Source organism: Falco rusticolus, chromosome 1, assembly GCF_015220075.1.
Source record: "Falco rusticolus isolate bFalRus1 chromosome 1, bFalRus1.pri, whole genome shotgun sequence".
NCBI lineage: Eukaryota > Metazoa > Chordata > Aves > Falconiformes > Falconidae > Falco > Falco rusticolus.
The window spans coordinates 51976248-52001800 of NC_051187.1; the positions used below are offsets into that span (position 1 = coordinate 51976248).

General features: G+C 38.7%; 1 protein-coding gene across 3 annotated transcripts in view; it reads left to right on the forward strand.

The window, feature by feature from the left end:
- The window catches only part of CCSER1 (coiled-coil serine rich protein 1), a 722557-nt gene that overhangs the window by 109093 nt on the left and 587911 nt on the right, over positions 1–25553 (forward strand). For all 3 annotated transcript variants that reach the window (XM_037379375.1, XM_037379393.1, XM_037379385.1), the window contains exon 4: positions 21543–21636. In XM_037379375.1, coding sequence (XP_037235272.1) covers positions 21543–21636 — 94 coding nt within the window. The remainder of the gene's footprint in view (positions 1–21542; positions 21637–25553) is intronic.

The following is a 25553-nucleotide window of genomic DNA, read 5'->3' on the forward strand; positions in this document are numbered from 1 at the left end:
CAGGAACTTGTGTTTGTGCTGCTCATAAAGAACATCTAAAATGGAAAAAAACCCAAAACCAACCAACCACAAAAATCAACCTCCAGAGCAAAACCAAAACACCCAGCATGGAAAATGCCACAGTGATAGTAAGGAAAGAACAGAGTATGCTTAGGGTTGTGCCAGACTGTCAGGAATTTGGGGAAACAAGGGCTGAATATTCAGCTAAGGTGAAATGGGGATAAGAAGATTTTGAATTTTGTTGGGTTTAAAAGCAAATATATTTTACTGAATTTACACATAGTTTTAGCTTCTGGGAGTTTAATGAAAGTGTTCATCAGTGTCTTTTTAACCAAAAAATAATTCTCACTAAACTTTGTGGACTTGTAACGTGAGCTCTGAATATACTTGTGGACAGACCACAAGTTACTTGGATTTCACCTGGAGAGTTTTGCTGTTCATTAGGATTTACTGTCCAGAGATGAAATAAAGCTTCAAACTGAATTACAAAACCCCATCATCTTTATTTTTTTTCTAACTTTTATTTTTAAAATTTAGTAGTAGTAATGTCTTGGGTCTGGCTGAGCCCCGCAGCAGCCCTCCCAGCGCTGTGCTTGTATCGGTAACTGGAAAGGTGCTGATAACAGCGGTGTTCTGGCTGGTGCTGAGCAGCGCTCGCACAGCGTCAGGGCTGGCTCTCCAGCCTTCCCCACACCCTCACCAGTAGGCTGGGGGTGGGCAAGGTCTTGGGAGGGCATGTAGCCACCTGACCAGAGGGCTATTCCATACCGTATGACATCTGCCCAGATATAAAAGCTAAGAGAAGGAAGGAGGAGGGAAGCAGGGGCATTAGTTATTTATGACATTTCCCTTCCAGAGCAACTGCTGCAGATGCTGAGGCCCTGCTTCCTGGGAAGTGGCCCAGCATCACCTGCTGATGGGCAGCAGAGAATAGCATCTTTTGTTTTCCTTTGCTTCTGTGTGCACAACCTTTGCTGTTCCTTGATTGAATTGCCTTTATCTTGACCCACAAGTTTCTTTTTTCCATCTTATTTTCTCCCCTCTCTGTTCTGCTGAGGAGGGGAATGGTAGAGCAGCTTGGTGGGCACCTGCCATCCAGCCAGGGTCAACCCACCACAAGTAATTGACTCCCAGACATGTCAGCATAAACCATAATCCTATGATATTTTATCAGCAATTGCAAATGGGTTTGAAATTTTTCTTCAGCAGTACTCTAGTAAGAAACTGGTCTCGTAAAGTAATTTCATAACTCCCAAATTTGGAAGCCAAACTCTGGAAGGATGACCAGTGAATAAAAAGTCTAGAAAAATAATTCTGTACATCAAATAACCACAGGATGTTGAAGGTGCTTTGGCTGCTTTTTTGAATGTTGTGTGAATGAACCTCTTCTGTACAGTGTCCATGTTGAATCCCAACCATGAGCTGGCAACCAAGAAGGTTCAATGCCCCCCTGTATAGAAGTCAAACTTTCATAAGCTTTGCATGCAACTGGATAAGGAAGGACTTCTCTTCATTGTAAACACACAATGCAATTGACGATTAAAAAAAAAATGAAACTGCAAGCGTCTGGTGGCAGTAAATGAAAGTACAGGATGAGTAGTTAATCTCCAGAAGATTGCAAATTCTTTCTTGGAAATTGTTGGGAGGACAACCTTATATAATAAGAAATGTCATCTAACTTGCTCTAATAAATCCCAGGAAAGTCTCTGGGCTTCTACAGATAGGAATTTCTGCTTGAACATGTAATTAATACAAGAGTTCTCTGTGACAGGATCTCTAATGTTAATGCCTTATCAGTACTGGAAAATTATTTCGTGCAATACACAGCAATATACCAATTTTGCTATTTCCAATTAAGCTTGTTTTCCTAATACTGCTTTTGGAAATACCTTACCATTTCTTGTTTGTGATGTTTCATGCTTCTGTTTTCCTGTCATTTTCTTTCTTACTAGCCTAATTTAAAATACAAATTAAGAAGGCAGGTCTTTTGTCTCTGTAACCTTATGTGTGGTAGTTCCTTGTAGAATCACAGGGTCATTCAGGTTGGAAGGCACCTTGGGAGGTCACCAGTCTGGTCAGGTGTGGGATCAGACCAGGTTGCTTGGTGCTTGAGCCAGCTGGGGCTTGAAAGCCTTCAAGGCAGGAGACTGCACAGCTTCAAGGAACTGTTTCAGTACCTGGCTGTTCTCATGGGGAACGAGTTTCTCCTTATACCCAGTCTGAATCTTTTGTTTCCATGTCTATGTCTGTTATCTTTTCTCCTGGTGCCATGCACTGCTGTGAAGAGCTTGGTGTTCTGTCTTCTCTGTAACCTTCTCAACACTAATGGCAGCCTGCTTTTAGCTCCTCCCAGAGCCTTTTTCTCTTATTTCCATTTGTCTCTCATAGTGTTAAGGGCTGTATTATCAGCTAAAAGCAGGAAAGAGTATCAGTTAAACTGTAGAGATTAAATTAGGAGTTCTTTTCTGACTTCACGATCAATAGAGCTATCTTGATGTGGAATTTAACTACCTCCCAGTATTTAAAAAACAAATGCAATCTCTAGCAACTTTTCTTTTTGCCTATAACTGCCAGATTACAGGAAGATTGCTTATGTAGAGACTATTATTTTCTCTGACCTGAGTGGAAGGAGATTCAGGTTTGCAAAAATGAAGACATAATTTTTCTTTGGTTTGTGCTTGAGCTGAAACCATCAGCTAGTAGTAGAAACTATCAGTGTTTCTAGCACCATGTAGAACATGAAACAGAAGACAGTGTTCGCTCTCCTGGATGATTATTTTTGCTGATACTGGAGCAGAAAAATTTAGAATAGCTGTGTGGTGTAATGCATAACCATGTGATACCAAGTATACAGATACAGAAAGTTGTTACAATTGTTATTCTTGGGAAGAGAAGATGAAAAGTCATTCCTGAAGAACTTTCTTCAGAAAGAACAGTGTCTTCTTTCAAATCACCAGGAGTGGGGCACAGTCCTGTAACAAGATTATGCCCAGTTTAAGACGAAGAAATAAGCACTGAGACAAGTGATTGTCAATCACAAGCGAAGTGCTTTTTTCTTTTAAGTGGGACTTTGTTCTGAGGATTTGCATAATCCTTTTGCATAATTATTTTTTATTCACTTTTTAGAAGCTTTTCTTTTTGAAGTGACAATTTGAAATATAAAGTTTATGTATAAAAGGCAGAAGGCAGTACCGTATCATCCTGTTATTTTTAATTTGAAAAGAAAGCACGCGTGTGTGTGTGTGTGTGTGATTGAAATCAATGTATAACTGAGAATGTGATTTGAACTCCTGTATGTGGAGTTAATTTAAAAGTATGTCGGAGAGCTATCAGATCTGCTACTAATAACAGCAATAATGATGTACTTCTTAAAGTCTTGGTAGTGTTAATATTTAAGTTTGTGTATCTTTCCATTAAAGTTGACATTTATGATATAGAACCCTGAGGTAAAAGTTAAAGGCAATTATGCTGTGGTATCAATACACCATTTGTCTCTTTCAGACATACAGGAAGATTGTTGTGCCTAGAAATTAATTTTTGATTACCTGATCTTCTTAACACAAAGACACTGTCAAATCTCAATTCAAAAACGTTCTTTTGGGAAATGCATCAAGAGATTAAAAGGTGCATTTCACCAAGAAACTGCCTTTCCCTCTTAGCCACTCGGTGGCAGTAAGCTTCTTTGTAATGATGGATGCTGATGTAAAATGTGCCTGGGCTTCGGGGTAAAAGGCTGCTCGATTTCTTCTGTAGTATGACAGCTGAACCTTTTGATTAAAACATAAATTGTGTTTTCCTTATTTTATACAAATAACGGTGCAATAATATTTTGGAAGCATTTAGGAGAAGCGCGCCCCTTTGCAGCATGGAAAAATGTATGGAGGTGTGGAGAGGAAAGCGAGTCAGGTGCTCTGGTATCTCAGCAGGTGAAGCCTGTGGCAAATAAGCCTCTTGGAGGTTTTTATTTCTGATGACGATGTTGTCATAGCCAGGAAGCTGTAACCCTGCGATGCTATGTACTTGGCAGTGTGTTGTCCTTGGGGGGGGAAAAAAAAAAGTATCAGAGATCGCTCAGCGGTAAAGAAGCCTGACAGACAAATTACCATGGCTAGTCTAATCCTTCCATTGAAGCTCTGCAGGGTCAGGGGCCAAGCTTCAACATCAGAGTGGTGCAGTGTGGCTCATGGGAAAAGATGCCGAAAGGCGCTGGGCAACAGGTAGGCTAAGCAGTTCTTGCGGCGTGGAGAAATGCTTTGAGGGAAGATATGGACAGGCCAGCTCAGCGCGCTTTTACGCTGTCTCTGTAAACAGAAAGAGGCTGGAAAAGAAATCTGCACACTTTTGAGTAACAGTTTAGAGTGTCCAGTTGTTCAAAGCTGTTGCTTGGTAGCAATGCAGATACTATACAGAAGGGAAATAAAATCCTACTGTATTGCTGCATAACAGAGGTGTGATTTCTTTTTTGCTATAAATTGTCTCAAGACGTTTCAGAAAATAATGATTTCATTGCGCACAGACATTATGCACAAATGAAAGAGCTAAATTTCATGCAATAAGACACCATGCAAAAGAAAGTACAGATACCTTGTGAATTTTCTTTGTTTACTGTTGCACTGAATTGTCATTATTTCTGGGTTTTTAGTGCATGAGCACTGGCATAAAGGCATTGATTGAAAGACACACTTGGCATTCTGTGTAGGGATAGGATGCTACAAGTGAAAGAAGCTATTATGGCTGAGGCAGCTACAGCTCTCCAATTTTCACCTGGCTCCTTTTTTGGCTGGGAGAGCAGAACATGATGGGTGATTGCTTCTGGGTCACAAAAATTTACATCACAGACTATTAGGATAAATTACCTTAAAGGTATTTATTTTAACACTTCTAGTGGTAACTTGTGGAAGTTCAGAACTGAATACTTGTTCCACGTGTCTTCATAAGGTTGCAATAAAGTAGAGGAGGGATGGAGCAGTGAGATGGGGCTGGTGATCTCAGCTGTCCCTGCTGAATCTCCTGCTGAATGTGAGTAGGAAAATTGCTCACAGTTTTTTGTTCTGAGACTTACTACCTGAATAAGCTAGACAGACATGGGCTAGGAGTGGAGACAGTACCTTCATGTTGAAGAGATTACCTGATGTAATGAAGTAGAAAGTGCAGCAAGTGTAGCAAAGCTCCCAGTTTCTCAGTTGACTGATGTTCCTTTAGGTTATTCTGCGTTTCAGGTGTAATATTTTAGTCCTTCTACTTTATAGCTTCATCAAACTAAGAAAAATTAAAGCAGAATACAATCAGATGTCAAGTTTTTCCTCGTTTCATATCCAAACAAGATAAATATACAAGTTTAATATCGGTTACAGTAATTCAGAAGGCAAACTACATAACAAAGCAAATCATATACCGGCTCCAATTCCCCTGCAGATGCCTTTTTATAAGCATAGTGTCATTGAGTAAAAGCAAGTTATTGCCTGACTTTTTTTCCAAAAGGCATGAAATCCACTTTTCCTTGGACGCTTAGCCCAACCCATGCAGCAAGTAGAACATATGAAGGATGCTACTTTCATCGATGCAAGCATATCTTCCACTGGGAAATATTCAAATGTATAAGTATAAATCCTGGATTTTTATGGTCCACAAACCATGGTTCTGTTAATGTAACCTTATAAAATAGCAAGAATAGATAATTTTGGAGAACTGTTTTATACATGGCAAATACATGTGTATTGGTAGCTTTTCTCTGCTTTACATTTGAAAAATTACACAAAAATCTTTAGTGTTGTATTTTAGTTTTGTAGATAGTGCATGGAAAATCCAGTAGATGAACAGTTATTGCTTTGTTCATGACTGGTACCTGAAGAACATTTTTGCACACAAAGATACATATTTTTTTTCACATTTTATGTTTACATTCTCATAAATTAAACTGGACTTTTCCCCAGGGACCAGAATGCCAAACTTTCATTGATACACTGTACTGTTAAGTTTTGCAGGGCTAGCCTCCTGTGTATTCTGAGGGAAGGGAAAACAACAAACCTGTTACATCTTTGCAGTTCATACCTTTGTGGGTAGTCTTGAATCTTCATCTTGAAGGAGGAGGAACATGCTGTCAAATGATTTGGAGTGTAGAAGGGCACTTGCCTTGGGGCTGAAGTGGAGAACTGGAGCTGAGACCAATGCAAGCTCATCACACCTGTGGTGTTGCCCAGGTAGTGACCAGTGAAAGAAAATACAGTTTTAATTTTTGTTTCCTTTCTCATCCCCTAAAAGTACAAATGAAAAGTGAAATTAGTACATAGTTCTTATAGTTGTAAGGGTATGGTTTAGTTTGAGGTTTTTGAGTGGGTTTTTTTAGTGTTCTGGCTCAGGACTTTCAAATGCCTGCCTCTTGGTCTCCTAAATCTTTGCCAGATGGGCAGCAGGGCTGTTGTGTCTATGTAGCATTTTGGAGGTTAAAGTTGTAACTACTTGGTCATCTCTCTGATAGGACCGTTCCTTACATCTTTTATTACCTGGTCATTGGGCCTTTAAATGGACTCAATTCAGTGGTGAGTCAGAGCAGGGAGGAAGATCCTGAAATTGTGTGTTTGTGGTGACGAGTGCTGCTGAAGCAAAAAAGTTGGTGTGCTGTATATGTGTTTTTATGTGTTTGTATTGAAGGAACATGCCTGTTCCTCAGTCAGTTTCAATTATCACTTATTTATAAATAATACAACCACAATGTCTAAATCTAACCTTTAACTCAGTAAATCTCTGTCTGCAGTAATTTGTGTATTGCTCTCTTATTCTGTTAACAGCTTAGGTTGCTCACCTGTCTGAAGTGAGTACAGATTTAAGGAAGAAAAACCCATCCCTTCTGTTAGTAACAGCAGGCTGACTGTGATTATGTTGGTACGTGCTCGTTGTTTCAGCAGCTGTAAGGACAGACGCTGGTTTCGTGGCTAGTGTGGCAGCATAGACAAACCTGTTTAAGAACCTCTGGCAAGTTAAGAACTTCATCTCTTTGTTTTAGTCAGTTCCAGCGGGTGGATGTTTGCTCAAATTGCGACGCAATAAAATTAAGCAATTGCCTAGTATGGCTGAATAAGGGAGGAGCAGAAATGAAAGACTGCGCTCTGGTCCCAGCAGCGCAGCCACTTCATTCTGTGGAATAACTTCCCCTGTCTCTGATTCCTGTCCTAAAAGCAATAGGATGATGAGTTGGCCTGTATTAATTAGAGTATGGGAATATCATGTAGCAAGCAAATGAGTTTTATGAGCATTTGGGACTAGGGAAAGCTGACTTGCAAGGGGATTTGTGTTTTGTAACAGATGGATCAATGTCAGTGTCAAAGAAGGATGTGGGTTTCAGCAGAAACTTCTTGTGGTCAAGGCAAAAAGAATATTCCATTCCTAGCATTGTAAAGTGTGAGCTTGTACAGCACTTCTGCTCATAGCAGATGCAGTGCTTAAATCTCGCTTTTTTGTCCCAATATTTCCTGTTGCTTAGCTTCTGCATTTTGTCTTTTAAGACTGTTACTCTTCTGTCCAATTCAGTTAATGTTGGTAAAGTGGTTCAAAATTTTCTGGGAAAAGAATAACAAAAAAAAAAAAAGGTTGTGCTTAGATAATGGGATGACATCAACCTTATTTTTTTAGGCAAGTAGGCTAATAAGTTATCATTTGTAAAAGTACATGCACACTTGTACTGCAGAACTGGGAATAATAGTACTGCATAGCACTGAGCACCAGAACAGCATTTACATGTGCTGGCTTTACCACGTTTGCTTTATGACTCCAATAAACAGAAAGAAAACCCAAACTAATTTTTTGTTAATCCAGTCTATACAGAATTAAGGCTGTAGAAGGCATGGGCCTATATATTTGATCAGATTTCTTTTGCTCAGCATGTCCAATAGTGTCTTATCTTTATGTAGATTCTGCTGCATATTTCTAAAACCTCTTTACTTCTGTACTTGCCTCTTATCTTACCCTAAAAGCAGCAGCAGCTGCAGAAAGTGCCTACATGCATAAAGGCATCTTAAAAACAGGGATACTGACCAAGAAAGAACATGTTGCTGTATTTTGGATGTGTGAAGATGTCTGCTAGTTCTTGTAAAAAGCATTACTAGAACCTGTTGGCTGAAGTGAGGTTTGAATCTGAGTAAAAAATCAAGGCACAAGATAAAATTAAGGAATTTCAACATCACTAATGTTGGTAGAATAGAAGTGCTATACTTAAAAGTATAGTACAAGTGCTTTCTGATTCTAGTAAAAATTTGAAAATAATGGCAGTCTGCTATCTCTAAGATAGTAAATATTTACCGTGTAATACTTCAATTTATTCTGTAAGGTCCTGACTACATAGGCACTGAGAACTGGTCTCATTTAAGAGTCCATGTTGTCCTTAACATAAATTTGAGCATTAGTTTTATATGTTGTATGCTGAATAACATTTTGTGTAGTATTCTCCCCATGAGTTTATTGCGGTGGCCCTACTGAAGCTTAGTCCATGAGGATCTGGTTTGGTCACATTATGGGATACAAACCTGTCCTTAGCAGTGAGCAAGTCTGGTTTTGTGCTGTTTTTTAAGTGAACTTACAAGTGCTGCTATCCTAATCAAAGCAAAAGACTGTGTTTTACCTCATTCTGAAAGGAAATGATAACTGTACTAAAGGAACGTACCCTGTGATGTTATGAATTGCTGATTCTTTTTAAATCTAGACTTTTGACCAAAAGGCTATCTTATTTTAGGCCTCTTAACAGTGTGCCCTGAGCACCTAGCCATTAAGGAATAATGAGAGCATTGATTTGATGAAAGGGGAAAAAAAACCCCAAACTAGAGCACATTAGACTATTAAATTAAAAATTTATTTCAATTAGTACTGGGGAGACTGCTTTCTACCCTACTAAATTAGGCAGCTGGGAATTAATGGCAAGTGAAAATCATGATGACAGTCGGTTTTGGTCAGGCTTTGAGAAAGTTTCTGACAGTGTCACCGTGACCTCGAAGAGTTTCAATAGCTGTCTGTACTGAAGATACATAAATGTTGATTAGTGCAAAAGGTCTTTGGAGCACTTTCTAGCAGAGCTAAGTCTTTCCTGACCGAGGTCCAAGCTGTCAGTGTAGTCAGCTGCCCACCCCCGTTTGTTCAAATAGCAGATTTGTCACGTGCTCAGGATGAAGATTTTCTGTGACTTGATGCATGATATATGGCAAACCAGAGAACCTTTAACAAGTAAGTTGCAGATTTAGTGAGTGCATATTTTTATTGGTTGTCCTTTTAAACCAAAAAAGTGCTATTTCTTTGCTATTCTTTATTTTATGCACATTATTTCTGTTAAATTTATAGGAAGAATCGGAATTGTCAAAGAAATACTGCAGATGCTGTTTAAGCTGCAAAGCCACACAGCAGACAGAATTAAATGGAAACAAAATTGGGAGTAAAAGGCCTGTAAGCAGAGTGAAGAGCAGGTTTTGTGTATGTAGTTTTTTAGAATACTGTTTTTTTCTGAAGAACCAGACACCGATCCAATCCCTAGAATATGCGTATAACATTATTTGGGCTCCATATGTATGCATATATAATATATATTATATGTAACAGTATTATTTGAGCTTTCACTGGCTAGAATGCATCATCAATTACATTTTCCCAACCTGATAAATCTGACATCAGTCTGATTTTGACTCAGATTACTGAAGGATTGGATGTCCTGACAGCAAGTAACAGTCTGTGATGCAATTAACATTAGGAAGGGTTATGTTGAACTGAAAACGAGCTGTGAGTTTATTGCCTTACAAAGGGAATCATCTTAAGCTTTGGGCTCTGAAGCAGTAATAAAACTGGTGCTATTGTTGGCGTAGGCTGAACAATCAGGGGTGCCCAAAAGTTTAAGAACTAGCCTAATCATCTTCCCTGGAGTTCAAGGAGTGTTATACCACTCCAAGAGGGTAGTGTTCTCGGCATTTCCACTCTGCTCCTACAAGGATATCATCCCCTTAATAGCGTACCGACTTCATCAGCAGATGGTTGGGTCTTTCTGGAGGTGAGTGCTGGGACACAACCAAGTGCTGTCAGTTGTCCCTAGTTGTGGCTGGCAAGGTGACTGGCAGCTGAATGTACAGGTTTGGTCATCTCTGAATTTGGACATAAAAGCCAGGTGACCTCTGATACCAGTATAATGTTCTGTTCTTAAGCTGGGCATGTCTGGCAAACTGAAGCTGTCTGTTCAGTTTAAACACCTGTGTAAATCATGGGAAAGAGTTGGACACAGCTCCATGTGTATTCATGCTGGTTTTCCATTCTGTTGTCTAGGGGACTAAGTATTTGTTAGAAGAAAAATGCAGATGTGGATACTGAAAGAGAGAGTAATTTTAAGCATCAAAGAGTTTTGAAAGTACAGGAGAGAAGTAACAAAGCCTACGCAATGTACGCATTACGAAATTTCCAGCAGGTGGTTGTTTTCCCTCAGTCTTTGTGAAATTTAGATACCTCTACAGGATGGAATGCTGCGTTTTGTGTTGCTGATGTTAAAGCTTGTTACAGGTTGTCTTGCTTCCTCAAGTTCTGAATTCACTGCTCGTTCACCTGCAATAACCAAAAAAATCTGTTTTCTGAACCAGTAATTGCCATTACATTCTTCCTTTCAAAAACAAACAAACAAAAAAAAACCCAAACCAAACCAAAACCCCCAAAACCCAAAAAAGAAATTGGAGAAAAGTATGCACTAGCAGAAAAATGACATTTGAGCAGAAGCCTTTCTCAAAGAATGATTTAAACCCCTGTTTACTAGAGCAGCCGTAGGCCAAAGTTGCCATGGAAACAGAAAGAATTCAAATAATATTAGCAATAGCATATCTATTATGATATTGCATTAACAATGCTATAGTAAAGGGTCACTTGTGGTTTCATTTACAGGGCTCACTTTTTTGTGATTTATCACCAATATTGCAGGTTACAAATTAGAATGAGAAACAGAAGGTTCAGCCTTGAATTGGCTTATAATAATAGCGGGAGGGAAAAAGTATCAAATTTTTCTTTTACTAGACAAAAATATTTTATTTACTTAATCATATGGCTCAGAGTTTTGAGGTTTTTGTATGTAGCAAGATCTTAGTCTTTTGTTAGGAATAAAATAATGCTCAAACCGTAAAAGAAATTGTCTCCATTTGGAATCCAGCAGTGCTGACTCCAACAATGCAGATGAATGACTAGAACTGGGACACTTGGGGGAGAAGTTATTTGCAAGAAGAACTGATTGCTTCTTGAGCTTGGTACCATACCTGTATCTTTTCCTGCATTGCTTTTCAGAAATACTGAAAACACGTGCTGAACAATGTTAGTCCTGTTTGGGGGAATGGGGCCTTGGACCTGTCTCTGACAGCTGAATGTGGCTGGTGCTGCATGGTGGCAGGAGAACTGTCCTGTTATGCTTTGTCAGAAGAATATTCTTTAAAGAGAGTGCTGTGGTTTACCCCAGGAGTGGTAGTGGTTTATCACAACTATAAACGCTAAGGTTCTCCCTCTTCTATCCCCTGAATTTAAATGTTTCTTTTTTTGGCAGCGAGGTTCATACTAGTTGTAGGAACGCCCACCATGCACTACTGTTGTAAGACACCCCTCACCCCCCACCCCTATGTACTGCTGGCCAAGAAAAGGCAAAAATGAAATCGATTAGGTGTCAAAAAACAATTTTTGACCCTTTAAATGTTGGCTGAAGCACTGACTTGGGTGCTGTCAGGATGCAGCCAGAAGTCTCTAGTTGCCAAGGTTTCAATTGCCAAAATGTTTAGCTGTAAGTTATGGGTTTTATTTAAGTGATTTTGGAAAAATTTACCTGATCAGTCCATGTGTTGAATAACCTGTTATACTGACATGTCTAAGGTTTATACAAATAAGCTTCACAGAATGCTCTAAATTATATCCTATATAAGTGCAGGATGGAGGTACTCGAGGAGCTTTTTCTGTGTTTGGCAGAAAAATCTGGCATGTGAGATGTAAAAAAACTTTATATGATGGTAATGACTGCATCAGAATGCTTGCATAGTGCTTTGCCTATTACAAAAACTGTAAAAAAATCAACTAATCCGCAAGGCAAATTATGTGTTGCAGATGTATCCCTCTGCTGTGAGGAGAGCATATGTATATGTGAGTGAGAGGAAAAAAATCTGTTCAAGAAGGCTTATTTGGTTATTTTAAGCTTTATTGCATCTCTTTGACTGTATTTTCATACTTTCCTTATGGAAGAATTTTTTTTCTATGATTCTGTTAATGAAATTATGGATTTATGTATGAAAAATGTATACACCTTCTTTTTGAACGCAAAATCCAATTGTCTTGGTTCTGATTACAGACAAAGTGAATCTGAGCGCGCTAGAATTATTGGAAAGAATGGCAAACAGTCAGCAAAGTGCCTCTCAGTCTGAAATGATACTGTTCTTTCTTTTATTCACAGACTCAAATCTCAAGTTTCTGATGCACATAAGCTTGTGCATATTTTAAATGTGGCTTTTACTCCGATATTCTCGCGCTGGATGGTGAATTCAAGGTTAGGTGATTGCTGTCTTTATCAGCTTTCTCAAGAGCTGATCCTTATCTGGGATTGACTTGAACCTGGATTTATTAGAACACTTAATAGATTAATAAAGCTAAATTTGAAATGGTGAGGGCAGCTATTGCCTCCCAGCTCTGTAAGAGCTGTTTGTGCAGCTGGCTGGCGTATTGCAAGTGGGTGCATGCACATAGGTGTATGTGTATGTAAGACTTAAAGGTGGCTGCAACAGGGCTGTTCAGGAGACTGACAAACGGCCGGTTTCACTGGGCTGCAGGTACCAGTGATGATGGCGGTCCTCACCATCACCCTTGCTGAGGCTGTGGGGGCCAAGCTCCTGCACTCTCAGGTATTGGAAACTGAAGCCAAAGTGTGCTGCTTCTTCCTTCCCCATCTTTGCTTGCTCATCCTTGGTGGTTTTGTGCTTCTCAGCTTCCTCCCCAAAAGGAAAGGGAGGGGACTTCATCTGCCTTTCCTATAGGTCATCTTATTTTTGGAACCAGGACTAGTTCTGGTTCCATCACACACCTTTCCTGCCTGTTATACCACCTTTGTTGTCATCTTGTGGTTTTTCTTTTACTTGCATGTTTCCCTGTACATCATTTGTGCAAATATGCCACCACTGTCTGTTTGAATCTTTGCAGTTGCATGTTACGTATATACCTGTGCTTAGCTGTGCTATAAAATACTGGTGTGTTGTTAGCAGTCATACTGTTAGTGACATTGCTGTGTTACTAAAACACTGGCTATTGCCTATCCGTTTTAGCGTGCATATGTCTGAGTTCAAGGGAAGCAAATATGAAGTGTGGCTTTGGTTACTCCTGCAGAGGTGAATCCATCGGCATTCACAGATGCTGTCGTAGAGGCAGGTTACACTACGGGACTACAATCAATGCTGCCCAGCCATGGCTTTCAGCGGCATGTTGTCCTCACCAAGGTTACAGTGTTGGATGACTCAACATCAGCAAAAGTATCCAAGACCAGCTCACAGCGTCTACAGCTGCTGTGTAGGAAGAGAAGTTGGTGTAGATTTGTGGTGGGAGGTGGGCTAGTGACCTCCGGGTGTCAGAGTACCCTACCGTATGATCCTGCTGCATGCTGTCCCAGTGACAGGAAAGCTGATTCGCATGGGGAGAGTGACGTTGGTGTTGTGCATCAACATGTTTGCTCGAAAGCTTTTGTTTCTGAACTTCTGCAGGTAGGTACCATTTCCCCCTGTTACCTGATCCTCACTGACACCATGGCCAGAGGGGAGCAAGCTGACCTCCTGCTCCTGCCACCATCGGTGCCTATGCTTTGCTGTGTTACGCTTCTGAACCCTGTGTGGGTGGGCGACAGGGTGGGCGTAAACTAAGACCTGTTAAGAGAGTCCATTAGTTCTAATCATTCAGGCGAAAGGGGCATCATTACAGACATTGATTTAATGCAGAGAGAGAACTGAAAGGGCAGAAGCGAGATTAGGATGGAAAATACTGCGTTTCCCTCACACAGCCGAAAACGTGCATGCAAAAAATATTTTGAAGAATGGTATGATGAATCTGAGCTGTAAAGTTAGGCAGTTCTGTCCACTGATGATTTTCTGTCTTTGGTTCTTAAGGGCACATTGATTTATAATATAAAATAATTTCCACGTTAGCTACAGAAAATGTTCTTACCAAATGTTACAAGATGTATTTTTTCCTTTTTAAAGTCTCTGGTTTATTCAAATAGGGAATGATACGCTTTTTGGGTGGTGCTATTCAGGAAAAAAAAACACTTTTAAGCTTCTCTTGGTATATGAAAGGCTTTACATAAGCTTTACGTTTGGTACAGAGATTTTTAGACTGTTGACAGGGATTCTGTGTTTTTAAAGGTTTTTCTGTTTGCTGGGTTTCATGTACTTTCATTTTTCCTTTGAAGTATGTGGGAGAGTGCAGAAGGGGAGATACTTCATTATGTCCATGAATTATTCAGGTATGGTTCTAGGAGTTAACATTACTTTAAATAGCTCAAGGTCTTTCTTTTTCCTTGGGTATATCTCCGTTTTCATTCTTATGCTGACTGTATGTTATGTTCCTTTGCTGAATACAATTTTGATGAAGTACTATCTTTTGGCAATCTCTAGAAATCATTTCAGAGTTGAAATAAGTATTTAATTCTGATCTTCTCCAGCATTAGATATACAGTGACCCTGAGTAGATACAGGTGAATTGTCATACATACGACTTCACAAAAGAATCAAATTATTCTCCCTAGAGTGTTTTCTATGTGCAACTGCAAAAGCATTGATCTCGAGTAGCCCCCCATGTATGTTTCTACAGTGAAGGAAAAAAGGAATCTATAGTATTAAGTACTAAAAATTAGGCTCTTGCTCTCTGAGAATAATTTTATAAATGCCATTTAGTACACCATTTCAGCGGGGAGGCTTGAACACTTCATCCTTCTTTTTTGTGGAAAAAAAAACCCCACCCAATAAGGTATGCAAATCTGTATTCAGAAGGTAGTTAAGAACAGTAACACAGAGGAGGACTATCAGAAAGGTGTGTAAAAGCCACCATGGGGAGAAAGGAAAACAAAAAGGAACCCAAAGCATTTTCTGAGAAAGTGCGTTTTTAGAATTTTGTTCTTGTAGTTCTAAAAATATCTTTGAAAATCCAGTGACCACTGCATAATCACTTATGGAAATGAGATGTGCTATTATGTCAGGGGAAGAAGCTTTAAAAAATTATTCCCCTGGATTTTAGGGCTTTCCTGATATAATCTAAAGTGGCAGTGAAGTAGGATTACGGATTCCTGAGGGGAAATGTGTCTGTGTACAACATAGGAGGTGATGATGAATGGCATTTCAAAGAGGGATGCCCTGACCAAAGCTTATCGCCTTGGTTTGAATTGCAGCAGCAGCATTTTGCATAGGCACGCATCACAGGAAGCACAGTGATAAAATGCTTTCCAGGAAAAAGTGTGTTTGCTGAGAACCGGTGGGAAGCTTGATCAAAAGATACATTAAAGATTAAAATGCAGTCAGTATGTTCACTTTCATGATAGTAGGGTTATATCAATGTATGTATAGCGCAAAGTAACTTGCAGTGACTTCTGTGAATACTATCTTCAGCCATATACGTGTCTGACAAAAGTGCTTATGAGCTGAGTAATTACAAACATGTTAGTGCTTCAGTCGTGTAGCTTCCTTAAGTTGCTTACTGGACCTCAGGTTCTCGAAGGTCTAGAACATTCTCCAAGCAACAGTCGAGATTTTGTTGCAGCATCACCATACTGTAATATAATGGAAATCTCAGTCACTTGTGTCAAAGAACCCTGAAGAACACTGGGAAATGCCAGGCCCCAGTGGCAACTTCTTTGTGGATGCACAACAGCACTGGTCAGAAAAAAAATCTCCATCCCCTTGTCCAGAAAAACAAAATTTGTCAGGGCTGAATCTCCCTTGAGATAGCAGCATAGAAAATGGAAAAGAAACAGAAGCCATTGAACATCATACTGACTGTATTAATTAGAATAAAATTACAAAATAATATATAAAACTCTTCAAAGTTGCTGGTAATGATAGACAACCTGTGTCTGCTGCCTTTAGGATCTTACTACTTTATTATTTCAATGGTATAGGAGGAAGAAGAGTCTAGAATAAAAATGTGTGGAAACACGAACAAGTTAACCTTTTGATTGGTGCTATGGATTGCTGTCTGTTTCAAATGGGCAGATTTGTCACGTAAACCCAATTATTCATCTTGGTTTTGCATATTAGTTGTAAATATTTGGTTTTAAAAGGATTTACCTAGCTTTGTTTATATATATTACGCAATTGGTCCGATTTTGCTAGGTCCATTTTAAAAGTGAATTTCATTGCTGAACAAAATAATGTGCTTTAATGTATTTGTATATTAATATGTATGTTTTCTTGTCATTTTTGAATACCAGAGTAGCCAGTTTTTAGAGGAGTATACTAATAATTCTGTAAGGAGTAATTTCACTCGGTATTTATATGTGTAAGTTGGTTATTTGGAATAATAATTTAAAACCCCCACATTGTAAAGGGGACTTTATAAAGAAATGTTATTTGCTGTTTGTTGTTTGATTAAGCCCAATAGTAGCTTTGAGATTGTTATGTTGGGCACTTTATGTGTATTTACTACTAAAGCTGTTTTTATTTATTCCAGATTTCAAACTCATTGTAAGTGTTGTAGACCCTGAGCTGGAACAGGTCTAAAAATAATGAAATAATTTACTATTCTGGAAAAGGAGTGGAAATTCTTGTATTATGCATTAGATTTCCTTTGAGTGATTATAGGAAGGGAAACTCGGAAGAGAAAGATGGACATAGGGAGGGAACTAAGGTAGGAAGGAAACCCCCTGCAGCAATTCTGAGTAAACTTACTAATCAAATACGTGCTGTCTGGCTGAGAGGAACTGTATGTCTGATACATCTCTATCCCTCTAATGTTTCAGTTGTTTCTGAACTATATCCCTGCAAATCACCACGTATCTTTTAACAATAAAACACTCCTTAGGTCATAGTTCTTAAGAATGTCTAGGCCCAGTCACAACTAATTTGAGTACCATTGAGTTCAATGAGCTTTGAGTAAGATACCGAGCTGTTGGATGAAACCCAGCAGTTTACACTTCTTGTTGCTGCAATAATTTTAAATATGAAAATTGTTAATGTAAAGTTAGTGATGCCTTGAAATATTCTTAGACTAGCATTCTGTTCTGCTACAGGCATCATCAGTTGTTAAAAACAGTCTGAACTGTTGTCCAAATTACTGCTTTTTATTCTGAATTAGTAACATTTTATATATCACTGTTAAACTTGTTTAATTAACAGTGGTAGTTCACCAAGTCAAAAGTGGAAAGAGTGGTAGGTAAACGGGGATTACAGCCTGTCTTGACTAAAGGTGCTAAAACTTCGAAGCCTCATCTTGTTTGATCCTATATTGCTTTACAGGGGGTGGGGGGGAGAGATAATATCCAAAGTCCAGCGGAAAGAACCAAAATCGAGTCTGCAGTCAGAAAAACCGAGACGCGTGGGTAAATGATTGACTAAGTAAGTGTGTTCATGGGTGCTTCTCACGGGTTATGACCAACTTCCAGATCAAATGGAAGAAAAAAGCAGAATCATTTTAGTTTTGGGTCCATTTTAATGGCAAAACAGTATCAGAAGTCAAGCAGACACCAGAAGTAGCAAAATATGTCTTAAAGTTTCCAAGGGGCTATTACAGAGCCAATGGAGAAGTTTTTGCTGCAGGGCTTCTGCCTTAACTAAATGATTTGCCTCCTGGAATAAATAGAAGGTATGCCACCATAAATAGACAACAGATGTTTCCTTGGGACTTCGATGGAAGCATTAATTTCTTTTTCTTTATGTAGCAAAGCCTTGAAACTATTCACTTTGAATGCTCTTTAGGGCTTGATCTCTCCTATTTTCTTCTTTTAAAATTAATTGCATTATTCTTCAAAGAATGCAGCAGCAGTGGTAAGAAGGAGAACAGGGAAAGGGTCAAGAGATATTAAACTTCAAAAGAAATTACAATTGTTACTAATTGTCATAGCAATAAAGGAGTAATGGATCCCGGTGAGGAGGCAGAGGGCCGGAGGACGTTGGTGATACCAACGTTAGTGATACCGCTGAGCTGTTCTGGGGCATTAGGCAGGTCATTCTAGGAACTCTTATTATATTTTCTAATTATATGCTTTCAGAAAATGTTACTCAGTTAGGACAGCCCTGGGAACTTAACTAATGTTCTCTGCTTGGATGTGCTTTTAGGCATTTATGAGTTCATTTCTGTGTTCTGTCTGAGGAAGGACTGTACCCACAGAGGCGGGTGATGAGAGCAGGGAGGCATCTGGGCTGATGTCATTGACACCTCTGGCTCTGCCAAGCCCTCCTCCTCGTCCTGATGGACAGTAGCTGCTTTAATTTGTTTGTTTCCAGTTGTGTGATTTGTCCCTTTATAAGGAATGAGTGGAGTCCTGAGGAAAGAGGGAGGCTTCCCCTGGTGGAGGTACTTCTGAGAAGAATAAATCTGGGGGAGCTTTTATTTGTCACTTTAATTTGTCTGCTATTGTTGGTGCAGCCGAAGGGGCCGTAGGAGAGGGAAGGCAAGGGCATCACAGGTCTGTGGGGAAGGCAGCTGGGAGCCCTCAGCTCAGGGTGGACAAGCAGAGGTGTTGCAGTGAGGAGCAGGGTGCACACACATCAGCCTTGCAGGACAGAGAATAGATGGAGCACAGTTCGCCCCCACTCTGAAGGTTCTTGGAAGCGAAGACCTTCCTGAAAGGTGGTAATATGCAGGGGGAGAATGGTACACAAATCTTTGCCTTTTTGTCCATCTCACCTGGGGGAGTTTTTCAATTTGGAAAACTGTCGTTCCGTTTGTGTGTGCTTTTTTCCCAAATCAAATAGAATTTGTTTTTTGATAAAGGCTGTGAATCGCTACATTTTTGCAGTCAGTTTCCCAAGAGTTTGGAACACGTGTAGGTTACTGCACAAGATATAGGCGATGCTCAGTTAGCATGAAGTCATGCTCCTTACTGCTGGTACAGCTCATCAAAGGATGCTTAGCATTAATATCAATATGAGTTAATAAGAACAAACCTGTGTACTTTAACCCTTTTACCTTTGTCCTCTACTAGTATGAAGAACTTTTAGCTATTGCTTAAAAATTGCAGGGAATGTTCTGAAGTTTGTCACCAAAATGCTTTTCGTATATTAAGAAAATAATATAGAAACAAGGTATGTTGTACATTCTCTGAGCAGTTTTAATATACCATTTGATAAAGCTTGAGTGCATAATAGCGTCTAAATTTAAAAAGGGAGAAAACCCCCTCAAACTCTTCCTTTGATTGAGACATGGTTTCCTTATGTTCATCTGATCTTAACATGCCATAATCATTGATTCTTCTTCTGAAATACAGCTGGTAATGACAGTTGGACTGTAGATACTTCAGTCACGTCAGGCAGCGCTTTTGGAACTTGTGTAAAAGAACAGCAAACAAATCTGGGAAGTGTCTTGCTGCTACTATTTTGAAAGATATTTAGGTACTAAAGGATACACATGAGTCCTAAATGAGTTTTTCAATCTTCAGTGTTTCAGTAGTTACAACAGTGATTCAGAAGTTATTTAAGTTTTAGGTTATCTATAGCATTGAGCAATGTGTGTTCTCACACTTATGTTTTAATACAGAAAACATTGTCTTTAATTTTATTTTTTTTTTAGTAAACTAGTTTTAGTTTGGGTTTGTTATGTGTTAATGCCAATCCAGACTAGAAAAGTTTCTGTCTACATAAGTATCAGGTACAGTAACCTGATATAATGCATCTGTGTTTTGCATTTTCTTGTTTTATTTTTATGCTTTTGTTTTGTAGAGTAATAAATAATTTGATTATTGAATGCCTATGTTTTGTCAGCATGAGGGAAAGAAACAGTCACTGATGAAGGCTTGTCAGCAGCTCTTTGAGTTAGAGGGAATAAGATGCTTTATGTTTGATGTCACTGTAATGTTCATGTGATGTATACTTTCCTTCTGTGCAACACGCTGCTCACTGCTTGTGTGGAGGTCTCTGCACTTGGCAATTGTCACTTCCCGTGCTTGGCATCTGTAAATGTAGTAATGGCATTAGCAGTGGGGTTTGTATCTCAGAAGAGGTTTTCTTGTGCTCATGGGTTTTCTCATGCTCAAGTCAGGGAAAGAATGTGAAATAAAAAAAAGTCCTTTTGTTGACTGCCTGGGGTGTGTGAAAGAGTAGAAAGCAGGATTTGAAGAAATAATTACTCAAAAAGGGTTGAATGAATGTAAGTTGTGAGTGTGAGTAAGAATTAACATCTGTTGTGGAGGGAAAATACTTCAAAGGATTAGAAGGAGCATAGAAAAATATAGTTCAAACTTAAGTCAGGGAAGGCTTTTGCTAGTTTAATATATACTCCTGTTATATTTCTCTGCTCTCTGTATGGCAGATTGCTACACAGGGATCTTGGACAGCTGGATACTTTGGGAAGATCACCTGACCTCTCTTGCACTGAATTCCCATGTTCTCTGGGTTATGTTTGTGTTGGGAGCCTGTGCGACGTCTGGGTTGCCAGCACCTCATGCAGGATCTACTGACCTTCTTTGCCTGTGAATGGGCTGGAGAATTAAGCCTGTGGCAGTGTCACTTACAGATTTGCAAGCAAAATGCCAGCTGGAGAATGCATGAGTTATGTTTGGTTAGATGTTGGTGACTATGGAGAAAATCTGATGTTACCAAGTCAAAAGAAATGACCATAGTAGAAAACTGAGACTGAGTATTTCTCTTAACACATTGAGTATAACAGCTTTAGGTTGGTAGGGGCTAGAGAAAACATTTGCCTCATCATCTCATTTTCTGAAGTTGCCCATGGTGAATACAGGAGCAGGGGACAGAGGCAAAAAGGGAATGGGGACCTAAGCTACACTTAGGCTTTCTTTCTATCCAGGTAAGCATTTACCACCCACCTTAATACTTAAAAAATCATGAGCTGATCATTTGTGCCTGAATTTCCTGTTTATCCTAAGTTTGTGAATCTATCCCTTGGAAAAGTAGAACTATAAATCTCTCTTCAGAGTATATTGGTAAGGGCAGGCAGTGCTTAGGATTCCAAAATTTAATGAAAGACAAGTACTGATACTTCTTACGTTGAGCTAAAAATAACATTTTAATGTTCTTTAAAAGTTATGATTAAACTTGAAAGACACAAAACCATCATTGATCAGTTAAAAAAAAGTAGTTATATGGATGGTGTTACTTGTACTTCTGGCTTTGTTTTGGTGTTTGTTTTGGGTGGGGTTTTTTTGTTAAATAATTGAGATTCTCTAAAACCAGAAGAGTGATACATTTCTAGTTGGACAGGTGTTTCATACAATGTCTCACTGGTCCAATGTTAGAAATTTTTTCTGTAGTTCCTGCTTAAATGTATTACTCTGAACTGATTGCTCATTATTTTGTGCATTATTTTGTTTGGTTAACACATCTGTCTAAATGCCCTTTTTTTTTTTTAATATATATTAGGATGTTTTGAATAACTTGGGTTCCTGTGAGTTGGATGAAGATGACCTAATGCTTGACTTGGAGTTCCTAGAAGAACAACATCACCATCATTCTGGTAAGTCAGATAGGTACTGAATATCTTCAATGAAGTATTGTTCTAGAAAGATAAAGAGAATGCATTCAGTACAATTACTTGGAAATAAAAAAACCCTCATTTTCATGGAAGAGGAGAAGCAGGATGCATTTTTTTTTGGTAGTGTTTGCCATTTGACAGAAATACACTCTTTACGCTGCATTTTTACAGCTACAGAAAAATTCCAGCACCAAGGGCAGACCCATCTGCTTTTTTAGATACTTAAAATGACTGTTGCTTACCCCAGGCGGTTCCCAGAAAGACCACTGCTGATATAATTGCAATCCTATTTGGTGTGTACTGGAATAATATGCTTCAAATAAAGAAGGTGTGGCTTGAGATGTGAACAGAACTTGATCCTTTCTCTCATGTTGCACTACCTTGATTAATAGCAATGAGCAAGGTCAACTCGCAGGGTGTTCAGAACAATTTTATAATAGATTTATGCAGGGTCTTGGTAAGTCGTGGTACCTGCAGTGGGGCATCTTGCATTTCCTTTGGCTGTGACTGGGACAGTGCAGGGACTAGTCCGTGAACAGGAAAAGTCCTGCTGACTCCACAGGGTTCAGGGAGACTTAAAACATACGTGAGACTTGTACTTAACCACAGGTAGAGCTCCGAGTTTGTACTCTGATGTGATACTCTCTTATGGCACTGACATGCTTTTAAGCAGGAGTAATTCTCACCCTCTCTTTTACCTGCTGCTTTCTGACCTCTCTTTCTCCATCCATGAATGTAGGTACCTGTAAGCACATATTCATGCATAACTGACGTGGAAGTGGGGTTTGAGACATATGCCTGCTTGTGTATGCTGTCTTTAGTTCTGGTCCCTCCTTCGATGCAAATTTAGCAATGGTTATGGATGAGCTGCTTGAGCTGTGCTCCTGTTTAAAGGAGGGTTGTAGCAGCAATATGTGCATGATCGTAGTTTCCTAATTTACTGGGAGCTAGGATGCAACAAATTAACTGCACAGAAAAGGACCTTTCAAACTGTACTGAATTATGCTATTAAGTGGTTACAGAAAGTTAACTCATAGAGGAAGAAATGTGTGTCAAAAATCTTTGAAACCAAACATTACATTTTACAAGAAATCGTAGTGTGTAGACTTGTTCTTTCCCTGGACCTGATGGAAACAAATTAACTGGCAGAACCATTTTCCATAAATGAACTTCCTTAACATGTTGCATTTGGACTTATCTGTGTTTTCCTCCTTTTTATCTTTTTTTTTTATATTTATGAAGCATGGAATTAAGTGATGGAAAAGTCATGTCCAGTTCGTTGTTGTTGTTGTTATTATTATCATCATCATAATCATCATCATTATTATCATTATCATTGTTATTAAGATGGGTAGCAGCTTCTGGAACACAGCTAAGATCACAATGCCTAAATGACATTATACTTGATAGAAAAGTATTTAAGGTGGAGATGTGATATGACATACAATGTTTCTACTCTTGTGTCATTATCCATAGCAAATGGGATGCTTTTAGAACAGAAAGACCTGCATTGCCCTTTGCAGCATGGTGAACATTTGTTCTGAGCAGTAATATAAAGACACATGTTGAAGTACACACATTGTTTTTAAACAAAACGGGTTTTATTTTATTAATATTTGCTTTTTGATCCATTTTTGGTGGGTCTAGAATTCCTTATAAGCACCAGAATACAGAAGTGATAATTTTGAATATATACAACTGGTTTAATGCAGACCTTTAAACTTTTGTAAACTCATCAGTTTGGAGGTGATCATATTTCTGGGCATGCACATATAAGCTATTGCAGATAATTGGGAAGCAATATATGATTTTAAAAAGATCTTCAATCTTGTCCCCTTTTTAAAGAAGAAGAGAACAGATTACATGCTGGGGATAGCCAGTACTCTTCTGGTAGAATTTATTATTCTAAGTGAATTTTAATAAAACCAAGGGACTGTTTGATTCTTTCACTATGGTACCAGCCTGAAAATAAGAGTAGATGATTTTCCATAGTATTTGCTAGTAACCATTTTGTTGGAATTTCTGTAAAAGCTTCTTAAAGTTGATGGGCTTGATAGCTTGCCCCTGTGGCTTGCGTCAACAAAAATCATTCAACACAATCCCAGATGTGCAGATTTGTGAGCCTCCTCTTCTCTGTTGGTACATGCTGTCCATTGTGTACCAGATTCAGCGCTATGTTATGTCAGTTTTACACATTTGAGTAGTTTTGTAGCAATATTTGTTCACATTTCCATGTGTTTCTCCAATATCTGAAAGGAATCTGTACATCTGACATCCACATGTGTATCATACTAAAGTTAGCTGGAAGTTAATGCATGTACTTCTAGATCTGTTATCAAAATGAAGGTGTTTGAGTATAAAAATAAGACATTAAAAGCTGCTTTTTACATGGAAACCTTAAAATTATTCTTTTCTGGGATTCAAGTTATCAACACTGCTGTGACTATTTACAGTGCAATAAAAATCCTGTTGATGTTCTAAATACTGATTATAGCATTGATTTTTATTAGGGCCATAAGTCATAGAGCCATAGTAAAATTCACTTGTGCCCCACTTTGGTTCTTTATAAGGAATTCTGTGGAGAATTACTATAGGGGGAAATGTTTCAAGAGAAGCTCCATTGCAGTATTTTAACAAAGACACTGAAATATGAAGAAGTGCAATTGGAAGATAATTCTTTCTTAGGTTGTTAAGGAGGGATAACTAATGAATCGGACAAGTTCCTAATCTTCAAGAGCCTATGAATATCTCTGAAATGACAAATTAGCTGAATATGAGGGCTAACATCACATCCTTGACTTGAATATCAGAAACTATTCCTTGGTCAGGAGGCTGTACGCAGCAAGCTGTATCATTAAAAGATAGCAATTCTGAAGTGTAGTGCCAACGGTAATAAATACAGTTGATGGTGGTTAAAGGCAAGTTGAGAAAGTCTCTTAACTGCCATTAGGAGTGCCCGGTTTTTAGAGACTCTTGTTAGTTAAGGCCCAGTTGATAATAGCTTCTGCTTTTAGCTGCTGTGGTTGAAAAGAACAGGATTTGCTAGGATGGGGAAGTGTCTTTTTGACTTTCTACTGAAGTTCGTAATAGTAATTTAACAAAATAATTGTATTGTATCGATCCACCATAATTTTAGTGGCCATTTATGAATAGAAAATAAGATACTATTGAAAAGATTTCTGGGAGAAATAGCTATTAAGGAGTGAGCTCTGAAATAGGAGCTAGGAGCCAATTGGCAGGCAAGGAAACGTTGTTCTAGAAAGTGGAATGCTGTATTAATTAAAACACAGAGTTAGAAAAGAGAAAGAGACAGATCTGTTACCTCTTTCATTTTTGTGATTGTTATTATTTTTTCAATTAATACTCTGAACTGAATTATTACACGTGTTCTTGTTCTGTCCTCTCAGCTTTTCCCTAATGAGCTGGTTGCCCTCCAGCAGCATCCTCATGAAATAGGGTTCCTGCAGAAAGGCACTATGAACACTGCTGAGTACTAGAAAATAAAAAAAAAATAGCCCTAACTGTTTCTCTAACCATACAATTTGAGATAAGTAGACACCTGCAAACATCATGTAGATGCTTCTACTTTGAATGTAGACTTCTGTGCCCTGCTAGTCTTAGCAGGGCTTTAGAAGTTGGAATTTCCTCATTTCTGACCTTTTGTCTTGTGAGTTTACTGCATGAATTTACTACTTTTGCTTCTGTTTTAAAGGCTGTATTGCCAAGGTAAAGAATGTAAGACAGAGACATTTCATTATCCCACCTACACAATTGCTTTGAAATTTAATGAAATATTTGTATAGTACTCAGTGAGTGGAGAGCACTACTGCATACAAATGCAAAATATTAATCAACTTGATTCACTGAGAATTTTGCACACTGTTCTTAAACTGGAATGT